The sequence below is a fragment of the Cottoperca gobio genome, chromosome 6 (assembly GCF_900634415.1).
Source record: "Cottoperca gobio chromosome 6, fCotGob3.1, whole genome shotgun sequence".
Taxonomy (NCBI): Eukaryota; Metazoa; Chordata; class Actinopteri; order Perciformes; family Bovichtidae; genus Cottoperca; species Cottoperca gobio.
This window is the reverse complement of record NC_041360.1, coordinates 8,492,383-8,518,901: the sequence shown is the minus strand read 5'-3', so window position 1 is coordinate 8,518,901 and position 26,519 is coordinate 8,492,383. Positions and strand designations below refer to the sequence as shown.

Here is a 26,519-nt window from a genome sequence, read left to right as displayed (position 1 = left end):
ACACTATTTCCTCATACAGTATATGTGTGCTAGGATTGGCAGAATGCACTTAAATCCTTTTCAGCAGCATTCGTTTGGGTTATTATTAGCTCAAGTTGCTGATGTGTTTATGGCTGTTTATGGCTGTGTTTATTTGAACAGGATTTAAGGTGGTTTATTTGGGACCAGTTTCTGCAGTACACAGTAGGCACTGTCAGATAATTGTGAGATTTATGAGCTGGATAAAACACCAGCTCAGAAATATTTACTCCACAGTTTTGGTACAGCAAAATCATCTGCTACCTTTACGGAAAACCATGTAATGATTATGCCTGGTTTAGAATAAACAGAAGGTACCTGCTAATTTTCTCTAAATGCTCTCTGATTGTGAGGATTTGCAAGTATACATTATCCTGCAGTTTTTCGTTTACCCTGCTTTTCCTGTAAATAGACTGAAAGTGAACAAAAATATGTGCAATATCATGTATTATTTATAAGTAAAATTGTCCCCTGTTGTATTCTAAGCCTCCAATTTAATGTCATACCTACTTTTTGCATCCGTTGTAGTCATAAACACCTTTTTTTATATTCTGATCCTGTCTCTGGCAGTGTAAGAGTAGTTTAAAGGATAAGGCTGGCATTACTCACGGTTTCTCTGTGGCACTTAGCCCTAAGCCCATTAGTTATTAATGAATACCTAAATCTTAAACAGGTCGCAAATATATCCTTTATTTAATTTTTTAGCGATTCAGTCATTTCGTTAAACAGCTGGGCACCAGGAGTAAATAGAGAACTTGTTGAGGATTGCTTTCAGTTGAAGATTAATACACATATGTGCTGCTGTACTGAGTGTAAACGGCAGCAGAACGGTGTACATGGGATTGAAAATAAAGTAAACTACAGTGCCCACGCTGATGACGAAACAACAATACAGCTCATTGATGTGCTCTTAATATTTGGACAGAAATGGGATTCTATTGCACAGAGAAAAAGGCTATCTCTGGCTACAATATATCTTAGCTGCATATTCCTCTATGAGACTAATATGAACTGTGAAAAGTATTTTGTGAGGAGCTCCATGGGTCTGAATGAATCAAACGCAGAGCAGTATTGGCTGTCATAACATCATTTTTTGCCCCAAAACCAAGGGTCGGTAGTGGCCTTCAATAGAGCTAACCAGCAAGAGACTGGTAATTGATTTGTTAAAGCCCCCCTACTGGCCTGGTGAAATGAGATGACAAGTAGAGTCCTGAGGCGGAGTGGAGGGAGGCATGAGGGGAAAAAAGAGGTCCATGACCCACAGGAAGATCAATACTACATGATGAGGCTGTGGAAATGGTGCTGCACCTCTTTGTTCTCATTCAGGCCTTCACTTTAAACCAACCATTTTGCCACACTACACTTATGATGTTATTAGAAAAAACATTCCTCAGTGACACAGGCCATTTGTTTTTACTGACCATATGGTTGACCATTTGGTTTTCCATACTGAAGGCAGAGAATCTTTTTTTTTTTTTTTTTTTAAATGTATTGCCCATCACTGTAAGTGATATCAAGGACATAAAATGCAATGTGGGTCCCAAACAAAGGCTTCTGGTATACCATGACATGGAGTCCCACTACAAAGGAATGCATACATCACTCACTTACGCTGTGTAGTGTGTTGTTCAAATCCCACATTAGAAGCTGCAAAGATTAATAACTACAATTCTGCTCTACTGGAAAAAGATGAGCTCACATCTTTGGGACGTGGGCTTCTCCGCAGCGTACAATACTGTACCCGGTGTGTGGGACAAATGGTATCCATTCATCCACCAAATACTGGCAATTGCTCAGGGCAAGGCTTAAATAATTTGTTGGTGGAACATGAATAATACAATCGAAGGACACTTCTGCAGAGATGTTATAAGCCTGTTTCTTCCTCATGGGCTTTGGTTCCAACTAACATTTTCATTATCGATTAATCTGCTAATTATTTTTCTAAATTAATTGAATAATCATTTGGTCTATACAATGTCAGAAAATAGTATCACAGTATCTCAAAGTCCAAGGGGATGTCTTTAGATGTCATGTTTCGTCAGTCCAAACCTAAAGATAATCAGTTCAATATGATAACTATACCAGAGAAAGCAGGAAATCTCCATGTATGCAATGCTGAAAAACCCCATTTTCTACATTTTGCATGGAAAATTACTTTAAGGATTAATCTATTACCAAAATTGTTGCCGATTTAATATTTCCACTATTCTTTGCAGCTTTATTTTAAACCAGCTGTAGTGCTTCATTCATCTATTTGCATGAACAGTAAAGAATCCATGCAATGCAGTATTTGACAGCATAGCCTTCCAACTCAGCTTCTCCCTAGCCAAAACAGGGAATAGGTCAATTCTAAGTACATTTTTCAGGTCATAAAAATGCATATATGTGTATTTTTCTTTGGGGTTTAGAGAGAATTCCTCGCCCTCAGGAAAGTCGGCTGAAGGGTTGGTTGGAGGGAATAATAGCTCACTTTGCACCTCATAAAAACCTGTGAGCACACCTCGAATGCTGCTGCTGCTGAAAGCCTCTCGCTGAAGGTCCCTTGCTTGCAGGCCTGAAAGCAGACCCTCAGGATTATAGGAGTGATGAGGAGGGCAGTACAAAGCATGATATCCACCTTCACACCATTGATGTGTGTGTTTAGTCATTGTCCCTCACGATAAACCACCAAGTGTCATACAGGAATGACAAAACATCATGAATACCTTCATTGTTTTTTGTTGATCGGCCTTTTCCTGCTGGCCACAGCTTTCAGTCGACACTCCAAAGTGCTAAAGTGTGTATTTCTTTGCCAGCAGAGTCTGGCCTGAACCCTTGGCTACTGAGCCGGACTAAATGTGTGCACTGTGTGGCGTTTTAACCCAGTTTGCATGACTTGAATTTTTAATATCTGCTAAGCTCCAGGAATGCACTATGTTGCACTGACATAACAGGCATGGTAGAGAGCGGGGGTCTCCATTGCATCCACTGCAAGTGCTTTCATTATTCTACAGCGGTTCACCAACACCCATCAGTACTTTTGGGCGATGATACAGTAGGAGAGTGAGCTAGAACTGAACTTCAGTGGATTAATTATGAAAGGGATAAACTGACAGATGAGTGCTTTGTTTCGTCGTCACTCACTCCCAACATATATGTCCGCTGTATTGGCTGTAGCTGTGTGCTCGGACTCATTTGTTACACTGGCGGAAATAGTTGTCAGAGGACAATAGTTGTATTGATTATCTGAGCTCTGGTGAGCAAAACCAAGTATTGCGTCCCCTCTTATTTGGCTCTTTGTACTGAAACATAAAAGACCAGAATGAGCTCAGATTTAGGAGCTCTGTTGGCAGCATCTTGGTCTCATTGTTTTAAAATAGATTGGCTTTATTGCTGAAAGTATTAGTCAATTAATTGGTTAATTGATTGACAGAAAATGTTGAAAGCAATTTTGCTATTCAACTAAACGTAAAGTAATTTGTCAAGCAACAAGATTAGTCTATAGCCATGCAAGCAATTATGTGAAGCTTAGCAGCAGCACTTTGAGCTAAATGCTAATTTCAGCATGCTAACATGCTCACAGTGACAATGCTTATAATTATATTATTTACCAAGTTCACCTTCATCTCAGTCTAACCCGCTGACATGCTAACATTTGCAGACTAGCACTTAGCACAAAGTCCTGCTGAGGCTGATGGGAATACCTATAGTTTTGCTTGCTTGATGGCACAAGATGAAAAGTCAGGGGAATCACAGAAATCTTACAATTTAACCTCTAGGGACTTTAAATATCTGAAGCAAATGTCCAGTATTTGACACGATATTTCACTAACTACCAATGTTGATATTTGTTGGCGCTTGAGATAAAGTCAGGGGATCATGACAGTCTGTAAGATGTATCCTCTGGGAACAATGCATGCCTGTACAAAATGTAATATAAATCCATTCAGTTGTATTTCAGTCTGGACAAAAGTGACAAGAAACATTGCCATCTATAGAGCAAAACAAAACTGCTGGCGTGGCAAAGAAAAAGCTACTAAAACATTGTAATATTATTAAGATATATGTATTCTGCAGCTGAGTGGGAGAAGGACTAAGGTATGCAGTACGTTGCCAAAAATGTTTGACCTAACTATAATTCTGGATTGTATATGGCTCAATAGGTAGGAGGCTGAAATTAATCCTGACTCCCACTCTTAATTCACTGACTTCTTCTAGGTCAAACAGGCCGGTAAATCTCTCCGTTGAGAAGGCCCGTCCTCCTCTGAACTCTGTTATCAGGGATCTGTCACACTAGCAGGTTCCTATAGTTAAACCCCAATGCTTTGTTCACATCTGCATGCAGCTGTGTCTTGCTTGATCCGTCTCTGTCTCTTTCGCTCCAATACGTTTTGGCCTTCACTGTGTGTCCCTCCTTTCATCATTAAAGATTTGCAGAGCACCTGAGCTAAGTGTAGTGAGCGCAAATAGCCCATAGAGACGTCACAAGCAGGTGTTGTTCTGAAGGAATATTTGTCCCATTTATCTAACAAGGCATTATGACTACTGCATGAAGGAAAAAGCTTTGTTTACCAACAAGGTTATTTTTTTCTGAATTTCATTATTTACCCTTTTTAGTGCTTTGTTAGAATTCACCTGGTGTCTGCACATTCTTTTGCTGACCACATTTATTAAATGTTGTTGGCTTACATCATCATGTTTTATGATATTCCGTATTAAACTCTAATGCACAATAATACCATAAATATGAATTGCTTTGATGCTTTTTACCTCATGGCTCTGTGGATATCCATGTCGGTCGGTCCATCACTTTGGTCCAGACTGAAATATCTCAACAACTCTGGGATGGCTTGCTATGAAATTTGGTAAAGACATTCATTGTCCCCAGAGAATGAAGCCTAATTACTGGGGAGCCTGTAACTTCTCCTCTAGCGCCTTCATCTAGTCTACATTTTAAGATCAAATACTAGCCTAACCCATGCCAGATGGTGAACATGGTAAACATTATACCTGCTGAGCATCAGCGTGTAAGCGTTGTCATTGAGAGCATGTTAGCTGCCAACATTAGCATTTACACTGGCTATAGACTCTTTTTTTAATTAACTTCAGGACTGTAACTAATAATTATTTTATTTATTGACTCATCTGTCAACATGTAATAATACAATTGAATTACTGCATATTAGGGAAAATGCCTCTAACATTTTTACAGAGCTCAAGCTCAATTTTATTGATTTTGGAAAACTAAAGCTCTAAGCAGCTCATCGTGTACATTATGTCGCTGTTCTGGACTATCAGAAGGTGATACATCAGGTGAATGGGGATAGCAGTGTATTCATTCCCACAGTAGTATTTAATATTTCATCACTACTAATCTGCCCCTGTGAGTCAGAGAATCACCAACCAGAGCCAATGTAATTTCTCGCCACCTCACTGTTTCTTTTTATACCAGTAGCAAGAGTAACGTACCTTCTGTCAACATGTTATTTTTGAGATTATGGCTTCCTCACTCCTTCATGAGGAAATTGGGTTGACACAGTGAATTTCTTTCCATTTAAGCAGCCTTAATACTTAATGCTGTTTTGTCTGCCCCTGGGGCCCACTGAGTGCGCTTTGCACTTTTCTGGGCTGGCACAGATTCTCATTACCCGTGGAAAAACTTCCCGTGTTCATGTAAAACAGTGCAACCTGATCCGGAGACTCAAAATAGTTTGCGGGAGACTTAACATCCTCCACAATCTGGTGGAGGCGATGCTGGTTCCCAAGAAGAATCCCATAAATAGAAAATGGCCTAGAAGACGATGTAAAGAAACAGCGTGTGCTCGTTTAACACCTATAAATATCCAAGGTGATAGGAATTAGGATAATCAAAGGAGACAAAGAGACTTGTAAAGTGGTGCTACCTCAGCTATTTTTTATATGGCAATGACCTCTTTCTTGAACTGTGACTTCTGTAATTGAAGTTAAATTGTGTGGGGTAAGGCACGATGTATGGAGGTAGAAAAAATGAGATATTTAGAAGTAATGTCTTTGTTTTACAGATTTAAAACTGTGAACATGTCTTAGAATATACCTTTAGTGAAGAAAAGTGTTTGACAGCAGCAAATCAGATATGTGCCCACAAAGTCGTACATTAAGACGGTGTTGGAAACCAGTAAACGCTGACAGCATATACTCCAATCAGAACAATAGGATTGCGAAATGTTTACAAGACGTCATCTGACATTATCAGCTGAAGGAAGTTATTTCTTACTGCCCGGTGAGATAATCTATTCTCACCAACAACCGGCGCCACCCGAAGAGAAAATCAAATCCCCACCCGCTGGATAATGGGCTTTTGAGTCCTTTACGACTGGTGATAGTGATTGTGTCTGCGTTCATTGGAAAGCAGTTCAAATTCAGCAATGTGTGTTTGTTTGAGCATATTGGGGCTGCGTGTGCGAGCTCGTGTGAGTAAACGCTTGTGTGTGCGCCTTTTTTATGAGCTCGTCTGAGTGATTTCCCAGTGAGAGTGCATTTTACAGCCGGATTCTTCCAGGATGAGTCTGACTGTTTGATAGAACAGCCCCATAGCGGCCTCCCAGTCTCTAGTCTAATGAGCATCAAGTCTAACAGGTGGTCCATCAGAGCACTTAGAAAAAGAGGAATTATGCTGTATGTAAGTTTCTTTTTTCTATACCAGTAGTGCTACTTTTTTCTCCATCCAGAAAGGATATTGAATCATAAACACTATATTTCTTGGACCAGCGATTGGCAGCCTGAGATGCTCTGTGGTTTGTGGTGTAAATTATCAAACAATTTCAGAAAAACCTGGAAGGTAGTCACAGTTTATTGACTGATTTAAGGTTGCTGACGTTTGATACACTGTCTGAATTGTACTGTGAACGAGCTGCTTTCTTTCTTGATCCCACTATGAAGGGGTAATAAAACGGGCACAATTTATACAGCTGGAATGAAAAAAGCTGTAAAAGTGTTAATTGTTCCCAGTTGTACTTCCAGGTTATGTAATGTACACAACGTGAGTTTATTGCATGTTTTGTAAGAATCATTCGTATGGTATGTAATGAACTATTCAGAAACCCAGTAGTCTATAAGCCTAGCATGTACTTTATTGGCAGCTTTCCAATGTTTTCCTTTAAATGCCAAATTACTTACATGCAGAAGGCTGTTTTTACAGGATTCTCACTTGCAAATGTAATGCACTACAACCAGACTATGTTCCCTTATAATAACAAAACTATATTTGTTAAATTCTTAACTGTGGTTACACAGTAATTTTATTTCCCAACGTGGCAATGTTGGTCGGTCGGTCGGTCCATCACTTTGGTCGAGACTGAAATATCTCAACTTTTTGTTGGACTGCAAAGACATCTTCTACAGACGTTTACGGTCCCCAGAGGATGAATCCTAATGACTTTGGTAATCCCTTGACTTTTTTCTTGCACCAGTAGAAGGTTCATATTTGTAGTTGATGTGAATAAAAGGTGCGATCATCAGGTCAACATTTTAATTTGATCGATACACAAAATACTAAAGTAACGACATTCCCATCGACCTCAGCTGTTCTTTGTCTTTAGTGCTATTTAGCAAATGTTAGCATGCTGACACACTAAACTAAGAAGGTGAACATGGTAAGCATTATACCTGCTAAATATCATCACATTAGCATTGCTTTGTGAGCATGCTGATGTTGACACTTAGCTCAAAGCACCACTGTGCCTAAGTACAGCCTCACAAAGCGTGCATTTAGTTGCACCTCAAGTCTTCCATGAGCATTTACTGATCTAACATTCACAGACAGAATAAATAGGATAAATTAAAAGAAAAAAACAAGACAGTCCATTACATGTCCATGACTAAAAGGCGTAAAGTTCTATGAATCACAGGGTAAACATCTTATTAAACATTTTTTTTTTGAGAAATATATTTAGAATTTACACATCTTGAAAGGAGACGAGAAACATGAAAAGAGGCTGTGGCCTTCTCCAAGCTGTAGTTGCTTTGGTAATGTCTGAGTTGTGACTAATAATTTTAGTCTTCATGAGTCTTCACAGTTTACCGATTTTTCTGCGTTATGTGGTACTGCTCTTCTTTTTCTTTTTCTTATCTCAAATTAAACTCCATGACACTAATAATTAATTGGGTTTAGTTAGGTTAATTACTTAAATCATACTTTTATCTAATCATAATAAGATCTATATTTATGCTAATAACTCAGCCAGAAGACAAATGCAGTTGTTAGAAAAAAATAAGATGCCATCTGCCATTAAAAATAATTTTATCTTTTGCTCTTCTGTATCTTTTTGAGCTGCTTACAACTTTTCGGTGTCCTCTATTTATGAATTTATCATTTTTAGCTGTGTTGTAATCCCTCCACTGGATGACCAATATACAGCATGTCGGAAACAAAGCAGTATTGTTTCGCATGAGCAGCAAATGTCTTTTGAATTGGCGTGAGCTCATTAAAGTATGGTGTGTTAGAATGCATGGGCTCAGGGTCGGGGGGGCGGGTTACGTGCCCCCCCCCCCCCCCTTCTCCTGCATTGCTGCTGCAGCTGACTTTTAATGGAATCTGATTTAAAAAGCTAGTGTGAATAATTCCCGTGGGGTTGTGGTTTGTAGGTCATTGTGCCATTATGGTTTGTTCCTGGTCTGTCTGAGGGAAAATGCATGCGTGTATGTGTGTGTGTCTGTGTGTGTGTGTGTGTTGGTGGGGGAGGGGGAGCAAGGCATGGAGGCTTTGCCTGCTTGTCTGGTTGAAGCATCGTAGCTTCTCTCTCCGTGCTGCTGTAGGTGGACACAGAGTGAACCCATCCACCCCCTCAGGCTTGACCCACAAATCCCTTCCTCTGGGCAACAAAGGGATTATGGGAGAAATAGACCAATCGACTTTGGTGAATTTACTTATGTAAAGTGTTTGCCACACAAGCTCTGGCATCAACAAGATCTTACAAAGCAAAAACAAGTCAAATATATGTATATATATTTTTTTTTAATCCACCAAAGCTGCACTTTGTAGTTTATGCTTTCTGTGGGGAGCGTTGCATTTCCAATCTTTTGTTTTCTTTATTTGGGATACTTGAGAAGGAACACTGGGCTTGTAAGGGGCCACCTGCAATAACAAATTACTCCCCAGTGTGTAGGAAACATCCAAAAGCAGCACTCTGGGTGATTGTTTTTGTGTTGATTTATTAATCTTCTGCATATGCCTGAGGGTTGAGCATGAAATATAGCTGGAGGTGTTGCAAGATAAAAAATACACCTTGTGTGATGGGCTTCCCAGCCAGTTCTATTCAGTAGCACATACCAAGAATGACAGTTTGTTACATGGACGACTGCTTGGAGAGCAACTTTCACCTTTTAGAATGGTATTCCTGGCCAGCTCAACTCAAACATCTTTTGATCTCTTCTTTCGTTTTTATATCTGGAAGTCTTGTCTTTATCTGCCGGGGAGGTGGGAGTGGAGTGACGGGGAGTGGAGAAAAGTGAATAAGGATGAACTTATCACCTTGACTTCGGGTGGATGGTTTCACCATAGTTGGCTCTGCTTCTCTTGTTTAAATGTTCCTGTCTTGATGGTGTGATGCAGTGTATCCCAGGCTAATTCAAACAGTCTAGGGAGAAATAAGCCGAGGGATTTTCTGCAGTAAACGTTAGTGCGCTGGAGTGGCTTGAAACAGATAGAGTAAAAGCTTCTTGGCGGTAATCATGATATTATTTCTCCTCAGACATCCCTAGGTGTTTGGAAATTAGCCTACATGTTTGCACGTACTGTACAAATGATTGTTTCCCCTCCACATTTGGCCTGATGATGAAAGATTGTGTGATATTCTTGTCGAGAGATATTTATCTTAGAGGGAAGAGCTTTGATTGTGCACCACAGGAAGAACATGTGGGTAGTCTTTGTGTTGCACAGTGCTGGATTGTGTTTGACTCATTTCCAGACTAGATCCCAGATGCTGGACCTGGGTGGTCACACCCATAGCGATGTTGCACAATGCTTGTTTGCTGCCTCTCGTTAACCAAATATTGTTTCTGTTTCTTCCTGGTTCTACAAAAATCAGTCCCACACATCAGAGGTGTTTAACTAGTTGACCACACACTTTAGCAGACAAAGCCACTAAACAGTCATTGTTATATTTCCTTTCCAGATGTTCTAATGATGGTCTCATCAACTCTCCCCACCTCTGTTTTCACAGTGTGTTCACAATGTGAGCCAGATGGGTTGTTCTCTTCTGAGGGTGGAGCTGGTCCAACAGTATGGATTTGGGAACAGTTTTATCATACTGGCCCGGATATAAGAATTTTTTTTTATCATAAGACATCTTCGCTTTTCCAACGCTTATTCTTGTAAATAGGCTTTTTGACAATAAGAAACTCTTTATCAGACTAGTCCTCTCGGGAAAGTTTCCATGAGATAATGTTAGACTCTCGTAGAACAGGAACTTGAATTACCTCCTTTAAAGCAGAATCCTACATCTTTATGTGTAGGTTTGTCCTTGCAACTTCAGTCTATAAATCAAATTAAATTAAACATTTTTTATCTAGACCAATATCACAAATTACAAATTCGCCTCAGGGGTCTATAATTACCTCTAATTAGGATATACTGAAAAGCTCTAATCCGGTACCATTACTTGAAAATAAACAAATACATTTTTACCTCCGCCAAAGAGGTTATGTTTTCAGTTTGGTTTGTTTGTTTGTCAGCAGGATTATGGAAAAACTACTTTTTTCTAAACTTGCTGGATAGGTGTACCATGGGCCAAGGAAGAACCCATTACATGTTGGAGTGAATCCGAAACACAGGGCAGATACACACATTTATTTTCACTAATAGAAACAGCCTTGGTGAAGGTTTGTGCTCTCTAGTTTTGTATGTTTTTTCAGAAAACTAATCAGAATCTTGTCCATTTCCTACTTGACAGGTAAACTAATTAGTTCTAAATATTACATGGAAATGAGGACAGAAATGCAAATCTATTGGCTGTGAATGGCCATGAAAGGATCAGACATATTTTCTCAGCCTGCAGGCTTGAGTTTCTCTGCTCTGTAAAATAAATGGCCCTCTGGTGACTTGTTGATCTTGTTACTCACAGTGTGAATGCACGGTTAGACTGACTTGTTCATTTTATCCCTCAAATGCTGCCATGAGAGCAGCCTGGAGAAAAAGAAAATGTTGCATTTCCAACTGCGTAATATTAACTAACTAACTATTTCACAACAGAGACATATCACTTTGGGAGCAAAAAGCATCCTCTGTGTTGCAGTATATTTAACCTTATCTGAGCTGATTTCAAACATGGCCTGCTGCATAGAAACGGGAGCACTGCTAAGCCTCTCGAGCACATCCAGGCCACTCCCAGACATCCATCACAGACTGTTACAAGCTGCTGAGTGCTGTTTGAAAAGTGCGTGTTTATGTGCCATACGTGCTTGGCGCTGATGGATATGTAGTGACAGTTGTGAGATATGGCCTGCTGGACATCCAAGACAGGGACTGCAGTGTCTGATGAGCAACATCACCAGCGCGCTGCTCTCTGAACCCCATTCTAATCTGCTGTCAGCAGCAGATAATGCAGCTCTAAAGCCTCTTGTGTAAGAGACCTGATCACCTCAGGAGGGGGACATGGAATGACGTAAGTGTCCTCCCATTCATCCTTCCTGGTCTCTGAGCACTCGGAAGGTCAGCGGAGCAGAGCCACTGACCCTAATTCCTTAAGGAAAGGTTTCCTGAGAAGCCGCCTGCACCCTGCCCCCTTTTGGCAGCTGACCTGGAAACAGCGCAGATTGCAGCTGACGCAAATGGAGGCTGCGTGTGTGTGTACAGGCTCTGACGAGGCACCGAGGGGCCTGAACTGGCTCCCTGGCTTTTTTGATCAGTAGAAGGACACGGCTCCATCTGTTTCCTGCTCCCGAGGGCTGCTGCGATCGCAGTTGGATCGGATGAAGACACATGAATTAACGGAAGGATGAGTCACAGCTTTTTTCTCATGTTATGACAAGTCCTGCTTGAGCATGTGCGGCTAGAAATATTGACATGTTTGTTAAATGACTGAGGGTGGTTGTTTGTCAGGCGTCATAGTGAAGCACAAACAGTAGAAGGTTCCGCTCACAACATTTTGCACAAACTGTTTACTAATTCTACATCGCCACGTTCACTCGGCAGGGTTCCATTGTTTGCTCCGTCAATAAACAAGCCAACTCAAAATGTAGGACATAAATACGTGTTGTGCTCTCCTCAGGAAGCCAGTGTCTCCCCTTCATCCACCTCCACACTCAAACCCATCCATCTCCTTTCTCTCGCTCTGCCCTCTTGTCTGTATTCCTCAAGCACCTGTCAGCTCCATTGTCCTTCTCTGAAGAAGAGTAAACCCATCCAGGCATGCTCCTGCGACCTTTTTCAATGGTTCTCTCCCAAAGGGGCGGGTGCCTTTTGTTCCTGGAGCCTTTCTTACCAGGTATTGGGGCAATCAGCAAGGGGGCATCCGTCGTCCCATTTAGGGAGGCGTAGTGTTCGCTGCTTGCAGGGTGTGATAATGGACCACACATGGTCATGCTCCAGCGGCTCACCAAGACCTGGGGCCTCGGTGCATGGGCACAGGCTTCCTCTCCCTCCAACCAGGCCCATAAAGCGCTCTTTTGCTCAGCCTTTTGTCAGGGCCCTTTCACTTAGCCAGAGCTCAGCCGGGCCCTTTGTCCTCCTATCTGGGGGCCCGGTGCCTCAGCGTCCACTCCCTCAGCTTTGTTCACTCCATCTACAATATGCTACCAACAAGTATTCCAGAAATGCAATGAATGCTCGTCTTTCTGTCAGTGTAAATGTGCCTAAGTAAAGAAGGAGAAAAGGGTTTTTTGATTTCATGTTGCTCAGGAGGTTGTTGCTGACAATTTGGGCAGTATATTGAGCTGAGCTGATGATGTGGAGAAATTCATTGAAGCAGTAAAATAAATCCCTGCGTTCCTTTCCCATACTGTTAAGGAAAATTAAATGAGCTTCTTGCTTTAAGGAGTAAATTAATTAACATTTTTTCCGAAAGAAGGATCATTGTTTACGTGGTTACTCTAAATGAAGTGCAATTGTTGTCAGTGAATTAAAACCTCATGCATGCTTTAATGGCACGATAACTCAGCAACACAGGGCAGACCTCAGTCCCAGGAGTCCCCGGCGGTTGAGTAACCTCCATCACAGACCACATGAATCCTAGAAAAGCCTTTTTTTGATCAAACCTGTAGACATATTTATCATACTTGACTGAATTAAAGCCAAAAAACAGGCGTCATACGTCTGGATACTACACTAAAAACTTAATATATGTCCCTCTGTCTCCACGTCCACTAACATGTCTGACTTTGCGTCAATAAATCTTTATATCCGAGGCTTATTAAGTTTCCTTTTTATCTGTAGAGTGGAGCTTTTTGATGTTTGACACACATGTCAGGGAGGTTTCTTTCTTCTTTCTTTCATTATACTGGAAGGCCTCGCTAATTTAGAAAACTTCTGTCAAGGCCTGTAGCGATGGTACCACCCTGACACTTTATTAACATGAAGCATGTAGGATGGTAATGATGTAAATTTAATGAAATCCCCATCGTTCTTTGACTAGGATTTCATTGTAACCATTTTAAACTATAAAAGGGATGTAATTTTATGTAGCTCATGAAATCATTCAGCAGTTTGCGCTGGTTTACCATATGCATGGCATTGATTTGTTGGTGCTGTTAATGCCGGTCCACTCAAGTAATAAGTCGTCCGCACCACATGGTCCTTTGTTGTTTTGCCGCTAACCAGGAATACAGTATGGGGAAACATCAAAGGGAGCAGCTACCTCTTGGGTAACCTTACCAGAGGCCTTGAAAGAAATCCAGTTTTTTTCCCTGTTTCACTCATTCAGGTCACCAAGCTGCCTGTAGTATTCCACACAGTTTACACAAAGTCCAAGTAAGTTTTTGAGCTATTAGTGGGTTGAAAAGTTTCCATCTACAGAGTTGGGTTAGATTCTTTTCATTATATCTATCTGAGCCATGTAAAATTTTCAACTGTCTTTACTGAGCTACATTTTATTGCCACTAACGCTCTGTAACATCAGATCTCAGTCATGCCAAACTTTTATAACCCCTCATCAAAAAAATAATACGAGCTTCAAAACCTCTGAGGCCGGTGTGCTGCCCATACTTCCACATTTGTAGAAGGATTTTTTTAAACAATGTTTTTCTACTCCCAATGCAGGCATGATTTGAAATGTCGGCGTATTCTCATTTCATCAACACCTGGGACTGTTTCTCGATTTCAACAGAAACAACTCTCCCTGTGGAGTCACATGACCCTGATCATTCACCCGGGCAGTTAGGAACAAGAAAACAAGCAGCTGTCTGTTTAACAATCACTGCCCTAAGGACAGAGAAACTATAGATTGCTGCTGTGTGATACCTGCTCTCAGAAGAGGAGAGTCGACCAAACACATCGATTACCGCCCACTTTATCCAATTAATTCTCTTCACGTCATCCCACAGTAATTTAAAGCTAATGACCTCGTTGTGTACAGTATATCTGAATTTTTTTATTTAATATTCTATTTTCTGTTGTATTTAATGTACAATTTGGTATTTTTTAAGCCCAAGATTGGGTGTGTCAAACAAATGGTTTTAGAAAATCCAATAGTGCTGCTGTTGCATTGTATGTTGTGTCTTAGTTTGGAATTCAATTTGGCTTGACAATGGGAAGTGAAGAAAATTGCCTCTGAATGTTATTGGCTCAGAGACAGAGATTAGCTGGGGAAAGTCTTTTGTGGTGCAGTGACATGAGTGACAATACAATAGAGAGAAGACAAGACACAGAAGGAAACATTACTGTTAATAGAAGAGGCTTTCAATTTTTACCCATTTCAGAGCACAAAGACTTATTATTAGATGCATTTGTGTTGCATTTGTACCAGTAAAATGTCTGATTCGAATGCTTTTTTCAGATTGGTGTTGTAATAGTTACTTTCCTTTGTGATTAGTTGATTTGGTTGAAAAGTTGAATAGTCTGTACATTCTGCATATGTGACAGCTACATTGTAAATTTTTGCATTTGTCTGAAATGGATGGCAATTGCAAGCCTTAAAAGAGGAGATCAGTGTGAATAAAGCGAGCACTTAAAAAGTTCTTCAGTGATGATTTTACGTAGGCGGTGCGGTTTGTGTGATTTGGTAGCCATAACATTTCATTTGCTCCTTTGCAAAAATGCAAATTGACACCATGTGGAAGACAATGCATTTAAAAACACGTCATAGGCTATTTGGGTTCTTCTTGGACATGTTTAAAGGTTTATGAGACAGTGTCTCACGCAATGTCAAGTGGTGCTGAATATATTTAGGATCATTTTTCATTTATAGCAGGCTGGACCTAATATAAAGTGTTGCTTTCCTCGTTGTTTCTCTTCTTTTTTTTATTTATCTGTTGAGCGTTCACCTCTTTCAGTTTCACAGTTAAACACTGTTTACCAAGTGGTAGCCTACATGATCTTTAATCTCATTTTTAGTGTAAACCCCCTAAAGCCTAGTTTTCCGTTTCCAATTTAAAATGGAATAAATACCAGATTAGCAATGCACCTTGGCTTGATTTTCCCCTGTTTACCAGTTCACATTGGCCCTGACTATCTGAGATCAAGCAAAAGGTAATGAGGCGGCAACGTCAGCTATCAATGTCACAGAAAGACCTCGCTGATCCCCGAAAGAGCACCCATCCCCCCCCCCCCCCCCCCTCCCCGTTCTCCACTTTAGCACTGACAGCATCCGTGGTTGTCGATGTGGGCTCTCAATTTCTAAGTGAGCAGGCTACATGTGTCTTCAATTAGGGCCTGAAATTGGTGTCCGAATGGGAGAGTAAGGCAGTGTGAGAACACTGGCCTGTTGTGATAATGAGATCACTCAGAGCTGCATCCTTGAACGCTGCCATTCATTAATGTAATGATTCTTTGTGTATGTGCGTGTGCACCAATTCACCAAGTAAGCTTTGTAAGTAATGCTGTGTTGTGGTTGCTGCCTTGTGGTGAGTAGAGAGAGGCCACAATAATTAAAGGTTTATATAAAGCTAATGACGGTATGAGTCAGCAAAGAGCAAAGTAATCAATTGCTCTCCTACTCCTGGTCTCCATCTGCCTACTTTCTCTGAGGCTGTTAGTGCCTTTAGCTGATTGGTTCTATTATATTTGTTTGCGTTTGATTGATTGTACAGGGCTTCTAGAAAATAGCCACTAATCGCAATGCCTGCAGGAACACGAGCTCCCGGAGTCCTCCTGCACTCGGACAGCATCTTCATATTTTAACAGAAGAGCCTCATAGCTGTGAGGAGAACTGGGACGAGACACAGCTGTTTCAAATGCTGCAGATATAAGATGGGCACTAAAGATGTCTTCTCCTTTCTGCTCCACTGGCCTTCTCAAAGGCTCTTCCTGCACTTAAGCCCCCATGCAATAAACATCAGTGAGCGGAGGCCTCTGCGTTGATGTGCTATGATTCAGGCTCATCCTCCAGGGCTGCTGTGCCTCGTAAAGCCCCTCCATTCAAAAAAGGTTTGGGAACAAGGATGGCGAAATGCTGGACAGGTGATCCGTTCACTCATTTGTTGAGCTCTGGCTTGCACACAATTTTTCCATCTCACTCTGCTGGTGCTGGTCTCACTGATCCCGTCCATCGGTCAACATCCCCCGTGCCCAAATCAGAATGCTTAAATGGTCCAGTGGCAGGTCAGGCCGGATGGGTCTTGCACGCTACACGGCCAGGGAAGAGTTACCTCCCCTGCATTGATCTCCTGCTGCATGTGGAGGAGAAGCACTCTAAACAGGAGAGGAGGAACAAATCAAACACATTTATTACCACATGGCCGAAAAGGTCAGAGCATAACAAAAGCCCTCCTGTTGTGAGGAGGAGTGCTGTGGAGTGGCCCCCTCCGAACAGAGCCTGGGTGACTGCCGCAGCATTAGACATGGGTCAGGCAGAGGCGAGACATGGAGGTCAAACTAGTTTGAGAACAAAGACTTTGTTCTTGATTCTTGTTGGGCTGTGACGTTTATTTAATAACAAACCTGTTTTGCACTTTGAGTGAATAAAACAGCCTAACGAGACACTGAGAAATTACATCTTTCAATTTAGTGACCGTTGTGTGACCATTATAAGAAGTGCGACAAATTATAGACGGTCAAGTTAATTAGAAAGTTAAAGTTCATAAGAAATAGTGTTACGTTATAGTGATATAGCGTTCTCGAGTGACTAGTTTTTCTGTTCGGCAGATACTAATTTAATAGCAGTTTTGGCTTTTATGCTAGGAATTATCAAATGGGGATTGTGCAGCTTGTTCTGTTTGTTATTTGTCCTCAGATACTGTGTTTGTTGGCTGCACTAGCATGGCTCTCGAGATGGCAATGTCCGTCAGTGGTCCCAGAGGTCCCGACTGAAATATCTCAAAATATATTGGATGAATTGTTCTGAGAGCATACAGGTGCTTTTGTGGAAGTACAGGCTTCCGATTGAATTTCTCTTAACTCTTATGAACACCATCTGGTGGAAAGTTCTTACTTCTGACTACCAAGGCAGCCTGTTGAGAACAGAAGTAGTGACACATACAAAGCAACAGTTTCTGTTTGGACAGAAGAAAAGAGAAGAGTTAGTGCCTGAGAAAGAAAGGGGTGTGAGCGTGTGTGAGAGAGAGAGAGGCCTACAGGGGTGACCCAGCAGCCCTGCACATGCATGCTGACAGATTTATTGGATACAATAATCAGAGTGTATATCACCCTGCTGTGCTCTGCACATGCAGCTCCTGTAATTGGCTCTTACACCTGGAATGGACTATAAACATCAGACATTTTGACTTTACACTTTGACATTCAGGTGATTTGCTTCTGGTTTGGACAGGGAACAACATGCTTTTCTAAATGTTTACTTTAACATTGTTTTGGATTCTTTAGCCCTACAAAGTGTTGGTAAGTGTCTAGTTGGTCAGAAAGTAATAGAGACAGACTTCCAGACAGCTACATCAAACAGGACAGTGGCCCTAAGGCCTCTGCTGGACATCGGAGGTTTGAGCAGGACTCATACGTGCCCCTGGCAACTTCACACCATACGGATTCAATGCCGGGCTGCCAGAATTCCTGCTCTGCCAGCCTGGTTGGCTGGATAGAAGTGTGGCTCACTGGTTGGTTGGTTTGCTGGCCGGCTGGTTAGCTCTGGGGGATCAGCATTCAGGTTGTGCCCTACTGTGCCCATCGGGTAGTGTACAAAGGGCTGATCAGGGATGCTAGACAGCAGGCACGGGCATTCACCGAGCTGAAACACATCACAGTGCTGGACGAGACTGCTCCGCTCCAGACTCAGTGTCTCAGTGTCCCAGTGTTTGCTTGTCTACTGTGCCATGAAATGGAGTGAGTGTGTATGATTGTGCCAGTGGAGCAATGCAAATACCCTCCCTGAAGGGAAGACTTATTCCACTTAGTTAGGGAATGCTGCTGGATGAATTAGACACAGTGTTGCATGTTGCACTCTGAAAAACACTTTGATCCTTTCAGTGAACATTTAGTGAGATCCCTTTTGTGTGTGTTTTATATGCAAGCTTTGCAATATGCTATAGAATGTCACAGAAACACACTTTGAGCAAAGCATCAGGCAATGGATCCTCCTATTTGTACATCCATCAATCACATTCTCATACAACCAAACTGCATTCTCAATATTTTCGAGGGAAACGTATTTTCTCCCGGATTACGGTCGCAGTTATAACACTTGGCTACAGAGTGGATTAAGCCCTAGTCCAACCCTAATTAATTACCTTTATCCTGGTTGTCCATCGCCACTATTTCATCCATCTTTATTCTCCTGCCTTTCATCAATTACAATGATGGAGGAGAGTCATCAGGTGTCCACAGTCAGGGATCAGAGTGTAACACCCTTCACTTCATTTGCACTCAGGAATGGTGGGAAAAGACAGGATAGCTTTTTTTTTCTTGTACTGTAAATTTATATAATATTGGTTAGTTTGATGGGGAAAAAAGGCGTAAAAATACATTATTTTCAGGTCAATATATTAAAATGTAATAGCATGAGCTATTTCCTCTGCTTAAACAACACAGGCATAATAAAAAATATGTCTTGTGTAAAATATATTCTCTTCAACGCTTCCCTGAGGTTGTTTTCTTTTATTAAGAGCTTTTATTATGGACTTACTAATCACATATGTCAAAAGGAAGAAGCAGCCATTCATTCTTGACAATAGGGATTTTATGGCGGCCTCCATGGCGGTGTGTTGGCTACAGTGAGCTACCCCACAACCACTTTCTCTGTTTGTCCTCTCAAGCATTCCTCATCTTTCATTCTCTGCGCCGCCCTCTTGTTCATGCTAAAATATCAAAACATTCACTGACACTGTGATACTGAAGTTATTAATTACATTTTAGCCTGAAGATACAGAAATGGAGAGTTCTGAAAGGAAGTCAAAACAAATGTGGACTTTTTCCTTCATGTTGAATGCGGCCCAGGTGCTTCTTTTCCCCTCGCTGGCTGAGCTAGTCTTAAAATGCTGTTAATGCTTCATTACATTTTATCTTGTTTGTCGTCCATTGCTGGTGGCTGGAGGGTCTCATCCATATCCCTGTTTTTTAGGAAGCTATTTGTAATAATGCCCCAACATAGTGATATTCCACCCTCTCATTTGACAAATTATTGCCCCCCCATCTTTGGGCATTTCATCTCCCTCACCCTCTGCATTATTAATTGATGTATTTAAATTAGCTTATTGAGAGTTGAATTGTTTTTTGGATGCCACTGAATACATTAATCACAGCAGCCTATAGGCACAACATAGGACATTATTTTTCTTTCTTTTCATTAAAGGATTTGAGAGCGTAAATATTTTTTTTTAAATTGCCTACTAAAATGAGTTATAATGATTTATTTGATTAGTTGTACAACATTTTAGTAAAACATTAATATGTTCTCTTGACGGTAGAAAAATACTTTTTTTTCCTATATTAGGTACCATGAGTGCAGTGGAGGTATGCCATTAATGACCTGCTAGTATGCCCATGGGAAGAAACATTAGACAAAAGAGGTTGCCGGAAACAGAGCGGGCTACCCCGGTGTCTCTGTGGGCAGTCTAAATATACCACTGTGCCTCTTTCAGATATTGTAGCCGGGTGATGACATATAGTTGGCAGACCTTCGATCACTTTCCCCAAACTCCCACCAGAGTTGATTTTCTTTTCATCTACTGTCACAAATGGAAATCTTTATATGCTTGCTCTGTATTTTAAAGGGCAGGCTTTCTCTTCAGTGTTTCAATATCCAAAAAAGTTAGTCTGTACTTTTGTCACCGACTGAACTTATTGAATGTCCTTCAGTTTACTCCAACATTTTAGCAAAGCAAAATGTCTCTCACTTCCAAATAACTCATATTCTTTCCCCCTGTGTGAATTGTGGATATATGCCCCCCAATAGTTTGCCTATTTGTATGTACTTTACCTTCAGGCTTTGGAGGATTTTAAACGGTTTCATTCCAGTCATATGGCTCCATTTCACTCTCAGCTTCATCTCAAATGCATTGAGTAGTTGTAAAGGGAAAATCCTGATGACATGTTCTTGGTTTTCAATCTCCTCTCTATTATCCAGTCTCATCTCCTGCGTGTGCACCCACTGCATATCTGCGCCGAAAAGCCAATCCATCTTCAATTTCAGATAACCTCTTTCCGTGTCTCTTGTAGTCATTGCATTTTTCTCCACCCTCCTGGTGCATTTACATTATAAGTGAAACTGTTCCAGGGGTAAAAAGGTTAGCTCTCACATGATTATTTCTCAGATAAAGAGATAGCAGGACCATTTTTCATGGAAATGCTTTTGAACTCTGCAAAAAGGGTTCGGTGTACACCCACAAAGGAAATGGTTTTACTCTGGGTTTTATACAGTAATAACATGGTCTTCAACTCCTTCATTAGAAGTTAATTTATGCAAATGCTAAATCATATACATTTGATCCTGAACAAAGAATAACCTACACACGTGAAAGCTTTTTGAGAGACCGAGAACAATCACGGCATCATAGAAGAAATAACCTATTTACGGTGTCCTGTCTTCGCTTTCTGAAGTGGTGTAAAAGTGAAAGTGATCTTTTTTGTGAAGCTGGGAGAGCAGTTAGTGTGGCCTTTTGATATGAACAACAGACATTGTGTTGCATTTGTTTCCTCTGTTCAGTCTTTGTTTTTGATGATGTCATATGTAAAAATGTTCAGTTGGGGAAGCGCAGTTAACATTTCTAGGGTCTCTGGCCTCACCACAATTATTCCAATTAGCGGTAAACAAGCCTTTACTTATATAACTCCAAACACGGCTAACATTTTAGTTCCTGACTTCACCCTCTGTCCCTGTTCACATTGTGACAAGCAAACCCATTGTGACAGATTGAGACGGATTGAGAATAGTCTTGTTGTGGAGGAATAGAGGCTGACAGCAAGAGGTAGATGATTGAGACAGAGTAATGGGGAGGTAGAAAATATTTTTCAGGGGCTCCCGATGTTAGTGGCCACACGATCACCTTGTTCCTCTGCGAGTAAGGCATACAGGCACGGGAGGAATGTGCTCCCGGCTGGAAAAGGTTTGCAGTGCGCATAGAGGTCCTCTGTGCCTCCAGCTGTACTGAGAAATGGGACTGGCCGGCCGCAGAAACTCAATCTACCTCACCAGCTGGACTGGTGGAAGAGTAGGGTTTGATGAAGATGACCAAGACCTGCAGTGGATTAGTGATATGCCATAGTGGGGAGACTGCCCAAGACTAGTTGGACTATAATGCAAATGTGTGCAAATGTGAAAATGCAAATCTTTCCTCCATTCTCTGCTTGTCAACCACAGTGCGTTAGGTGCTCACCTGCCTCTGTGACATATGAGCAAGAGACCATCTGAGAGGTGAACCTCATGCTCGGCGACTCAGGAAGCCAAGGCTGTAAATGCAGCAGGCTTCAGAAGGAGTGGCACAGGCTTTAGTCGATGCTTTGCTGGCAGAAAGAAATCTGGTGTGGCATTGAGGCAATATATAATGTATCTGGCCTCACTGTGCAGTGGAAAAAGAGCGCACTTGTCTCCAAAACGGCTTTGAGATGTAATTTAACCATAATGCCTTTTATGTAAGCATCTCGCGGCAGAATGAAGATCTCACTTGACAAATGGGACAGAGAAAATAAACTGGCATATCTGAGTCATAAAGTGGAGAGTTGGGCTATTGACTCTTAAACCGGCTGGTGGAGGGCTGGAGCCTCTGTCGGAGAAGCTAGTGAAACCCAATCATCTGTGCGCCGACATCCAAGGAATTTCTATTATATCCCAGCTGATTATTTCTTCCAACATCCTGAGGCCAGGTAGTATTTATTTACCTTGGATCCGTCATAAGAAGGGCTATTTCTGCTCACCTTTCTCACCTTTTCTGGTATTGAGAGGTTTCAATTGCCAGGGTACATTTTGGCTTTGTTAATGCATATGGCATACATTTTGGAAAGGGTGTGAGGTTCTCTTTTCGCCAATTTTGTCAGCTCCTATAAAAAGTCTATAATACACTTTCTAGCCAAAATACAGACACTCAGACCCTTAAGGACAACAATGTTCCCATTGAAACCACAATGTTTGATCCAACGGCCATTACAGCATAAAATCATGCATTATATCAGGCTTTCAATGAGCCCTGGCTTTAAAAAAATGTGTAGCTTTTACTATTTTCCACCGCTTCGACCCATTTGTTGTTTTCCTGCTTTCTTGCACAAAAGTATAAAAATACATCAAAATCAATGTTGTTGCTAAACATTGACATATTCAAGACTGTGGCAAAAGAAAACCTAGCATTTAGTATGCAGGTTAACATTCTGAAACTTAATGGATATTTGGTGGTTGTGAGCAGGAATGATGTTTAAAAATTGTGATTCAGTGAAAGTGTAAAATAATATTAATATATAGGCTAGTATTTTTATGGCAATTTTATCAACATCACAGTGACTTTCTTAAAAGGTAAGAGGTAAAAGGATTAAAAGCTTCAGAACAGCTGAGTGAGCAGTGCATTACTCTTGAGTCAACAGCTTTCTTGGTTCATTTATGTCATACACAGATAAAATAATTATTTCCTTCTTGTCTTGTGTTGACCCTCCCTCCCACCTATTCTCCACCCGTCTCTCTTTGAACTGATTGAGTGTTAATTGTGACTTCCTTAAGGACACATTACAACCTGCTGCACTTGGCTTGTTATCACGTGTCATGTTCATATCGCCTATTTACAACACCTCTGTTCTGCTATTGCCAACCACCTTGTCTCTGCGGATGCTAATTCTGTTGCCTTCCAATCCTCATCAGTGCCACCATCTGCAGTTAATAGCAGCAGAGGCCTGTCGCTCTGTCTGACACCTCAGAACGTGGCACAAATGATAGGAAAAACATTTCACTTTTATGGCCTCCTGTAGGGAGTAACGTGCTTTCCCTTTTCCCCCTCCCTTGACCCCTGCTGGCCATCCCCTCTCATCCACTGACACGCACAGCTTGTAGCTGATGTAGCAGCATTAGGTTAGGTCACGTGGGTTCATCCCTGACAGAGGGGAGGTGAAACGGGCCCCTTTTTTGGAAAGCCGGCCAAGACAGGTTGAAAAGTACAAATTTGTTGTTTCGAAATGTCCTTAAACATGGACATATCTCTCCGTTTTGCACCACTGCTACTTCGTCCGCAGACGAGCTCCGAGCTGCCATGTCGATTGTCACCACAGCTCTCCAAGCTGCATTTTGCCAACATGGCGTTCCCCTTCTGCGCACCCGTAATTGTTTGGGGTTAAGGGTGTGGTGCTCTTGCTTAATTCCCGAGTCGACAGCTGTAAGAGCTGTGGCTGTGGTGGCAGAGCTGCCCAGAGCTGGAAGCTCGCCCTCTCAATTTTCTGTTTGTGAATGCCACATGAACACAGTCTCGGTTAAAGCTGTAAGCAAATGTTTCATTTCACAGCAACTTCTATTTTGTGCTTAGTCCGCACTGCTAAAAAATAGCTGTAGATCCTCCTCAGAGAATGTGCAGTGGACTAACAGTAGAAATACTGTATACCATAAACACTATGTTCCAACTTAACTCTTTTATGGAATGGCAGGGCGGTAAAGTGGTCAGGCAGTAAAGCAGTGCGACATTAATTGATGTTCAGTTCAGTATCAAATATTGATTTGATCTTTCCATCTACAGTATATACATTGTGTCTTTTGTAGTCCTTGTCTAACTTTTTTGTTCTTTTTACAGCCGTGCAATCAAGACCAATCAGGACCTGCTTCCAGAGACCCCCTGGACAAATATCTTCTACGATGACTTCTGGGGCACCTTACTCACACACAGTGGCAGCCATAAGTCTTACCGGCCTCTTTGCACCCTCTCCTTCCGCTTCAACCATGCTGTGGGTGGGCTGGATCCCTGGGGTTACCACCTGGTTAACGTGGCCCTCCACGGGGCCGTGACGGGCCTTTTTACCTCCCTGGCTCGCCTGCTGCTTGGAGGAGGCCTGTGGAGCTTGCTGGCCGGCCTGCTCTTCGCCTCTCACCCCATCCACACCGAGGCGGTGGCGGGTGTTGTGGGCCGGGCTGATGAAGGTGCCGCCGTGTTCTTCTTGCTGTCCCTGCTGTGCTACATGCGCCACTGCCAGCTGCGGGGCCACGCTGGGCCCTGGCGGCTCGTGGCCTGGTTCCTGGGCAGCCTGGGTTGCGCTGCATGCAGCATGCTGTGGAAGGAGCTCGGAGTCACCGTCCTGGCTGTGTCGGCACTATACGACGTCTGCGTGTTCCACAAGCTCAAATTGCGACAGGTCATCATGCTCCTCTACAAGGTAAGCAGTTTGTTCTCGCTCTGTGGTGCTGCTTTTGTTTTTACATGTATCTGATTTCCTTCACCCGCGAGAATCTGGTAATCAGCATTGAAAAGTTAATATATAGGTGTGTGTGAGTTCGCTCTATGTGTGCATTTTGTTTGCTTTTAATCACAATATCTTTAGAATAGTACTTGCGAGTGCATGCACATCTGTGTCATTTCAGGTCACATTATTGTGTTTCCCATTAAATGCAAAGAAACACATGTTGGGAATGGAAAGCAAACAGCATCAGTGTCTGTGTAGAAGGCAGGAACACTACTGCTGTTTTATAGCCATACCCATTAGCTCATATATTGATGGGTAATTTGAGAGGAACGTAATTGATCATTATGGTGATAAAGAAGCATTATAGTAATTGGTTGGAGGGAGTTTATTGCTGAAAATTGCCGAAACAATCTTAACCTGTTCAGCCTCAGGACTGAACTCATTTGCAAACCCCCAACAAACCGGCCTGTTACACATTGTAGGTCCTGACTTGTAGGTCCTGACAGCCTGTGGCTCCACCTACAACAGTCACATACATTGTTTCCTTCTCGAAGAATCATCTAAATTAAGATCCAGCAAGTTTAACCAATAATAAGTCAATTAAATCAAACTCAGTGTGAGAATGAGTAGCTAATTGCTCATCGAGCCATTAGCAATAATCATTTTGAAACAGATGATGTCTTTAAAAACATAATGATGAAAAATAAGCCACATTTTTCACTTTAGCATTGGAACAAGTTTGTGTGTGTGTGTGTGTGTGTGTGTGTGTGTGTGTGTGTGTGTGTGTGTGTGTGTGTGTGTGTGTGTGTGTGTGTGTGTGTGCCTACATTTGCTTAACATTGCACACAACAAGAGAAAGAGAAGAACATGAAAACATTTTTCAAAAGAAATAGCTGAGATATCAAAAAGTGATGGCCATTTTATAGTTCCTTGTCGCATTTTGAAGCATTCAGCTATTAAGTTGGCCTTTTTCCCCCAACAGCTCCTGTCAGAAGTATTTACTGTTTGCTGTCTAGTCAATGTGACATCCACAACTCTCTACCCATCATAACAAATTCAACAAGACGTCGGCACAAACGTGACAAAAGGGCTCCAGAGCAGCCAATGAGAGGGCGGCTATCTGGCATGCCCCATCAAAGAACAACACTTAAAGATAGGTTGCGTGGCAAGAAGGGATAGGGGTCAGCAAGAAAAGAGGCAGTGGAGATGTTATATAGAACAGGCACTGAGAGAGAAACAAAGAGAAATGGTTTAATTTAAGAGCAAACCAAGTCTGGTCCCTTCATTGCTCAGCATAGTGTGGAAATGAAGAGTGAGGGCCTCTGCTGCCGTCTTCTCCATGCTGTCCTCTCAAGATTGAAGCTTCATCTGACTCCCTGTGCCCTCTGGAGTCAGGCCCATCCATTGCCGCAGGCAGACAGGCCTTCTAATGGCTTGTCAGGCATGGCTAGACTAGAGAGGAAACAGGGCCAAAAGGACCAAGGGAGATGATGCCTCATAGCTGACAGTTTTTCAACTTTTTGACTGAAAATCCACCAAGCCTACTGATCCAATTGTCTTTGGGAAAAAATACGGACTGGCAGATATTTACACTTCTGGCGTGGAGCAAGCCCTACAGAGTTATTTCATGGCTTGCCATCGTGGTTAA

The 26,519-nt window shown here is 41.9% G+C and overlaps 1 protein-coding gene across 1 annotated transcript in view; it reads left to right on the top strand.

The window, feature by feature from the left end:
- Positions 1–26,519, top strand: part of tmtc2b (transmembrane O-mannosyltransferase targeting cadherins 2b) — a 94,595-nt gene that overhangs the window by 15,407 nt on the left and 52,669 nt on the right. Inside the window, 1 exon segment of the mRNA XM_029434285.1 lies at positions 24,268–24,844. Coding sequence (XP_029290145.1) covers positions 24,268–24,844 — 577 coding nt within the window.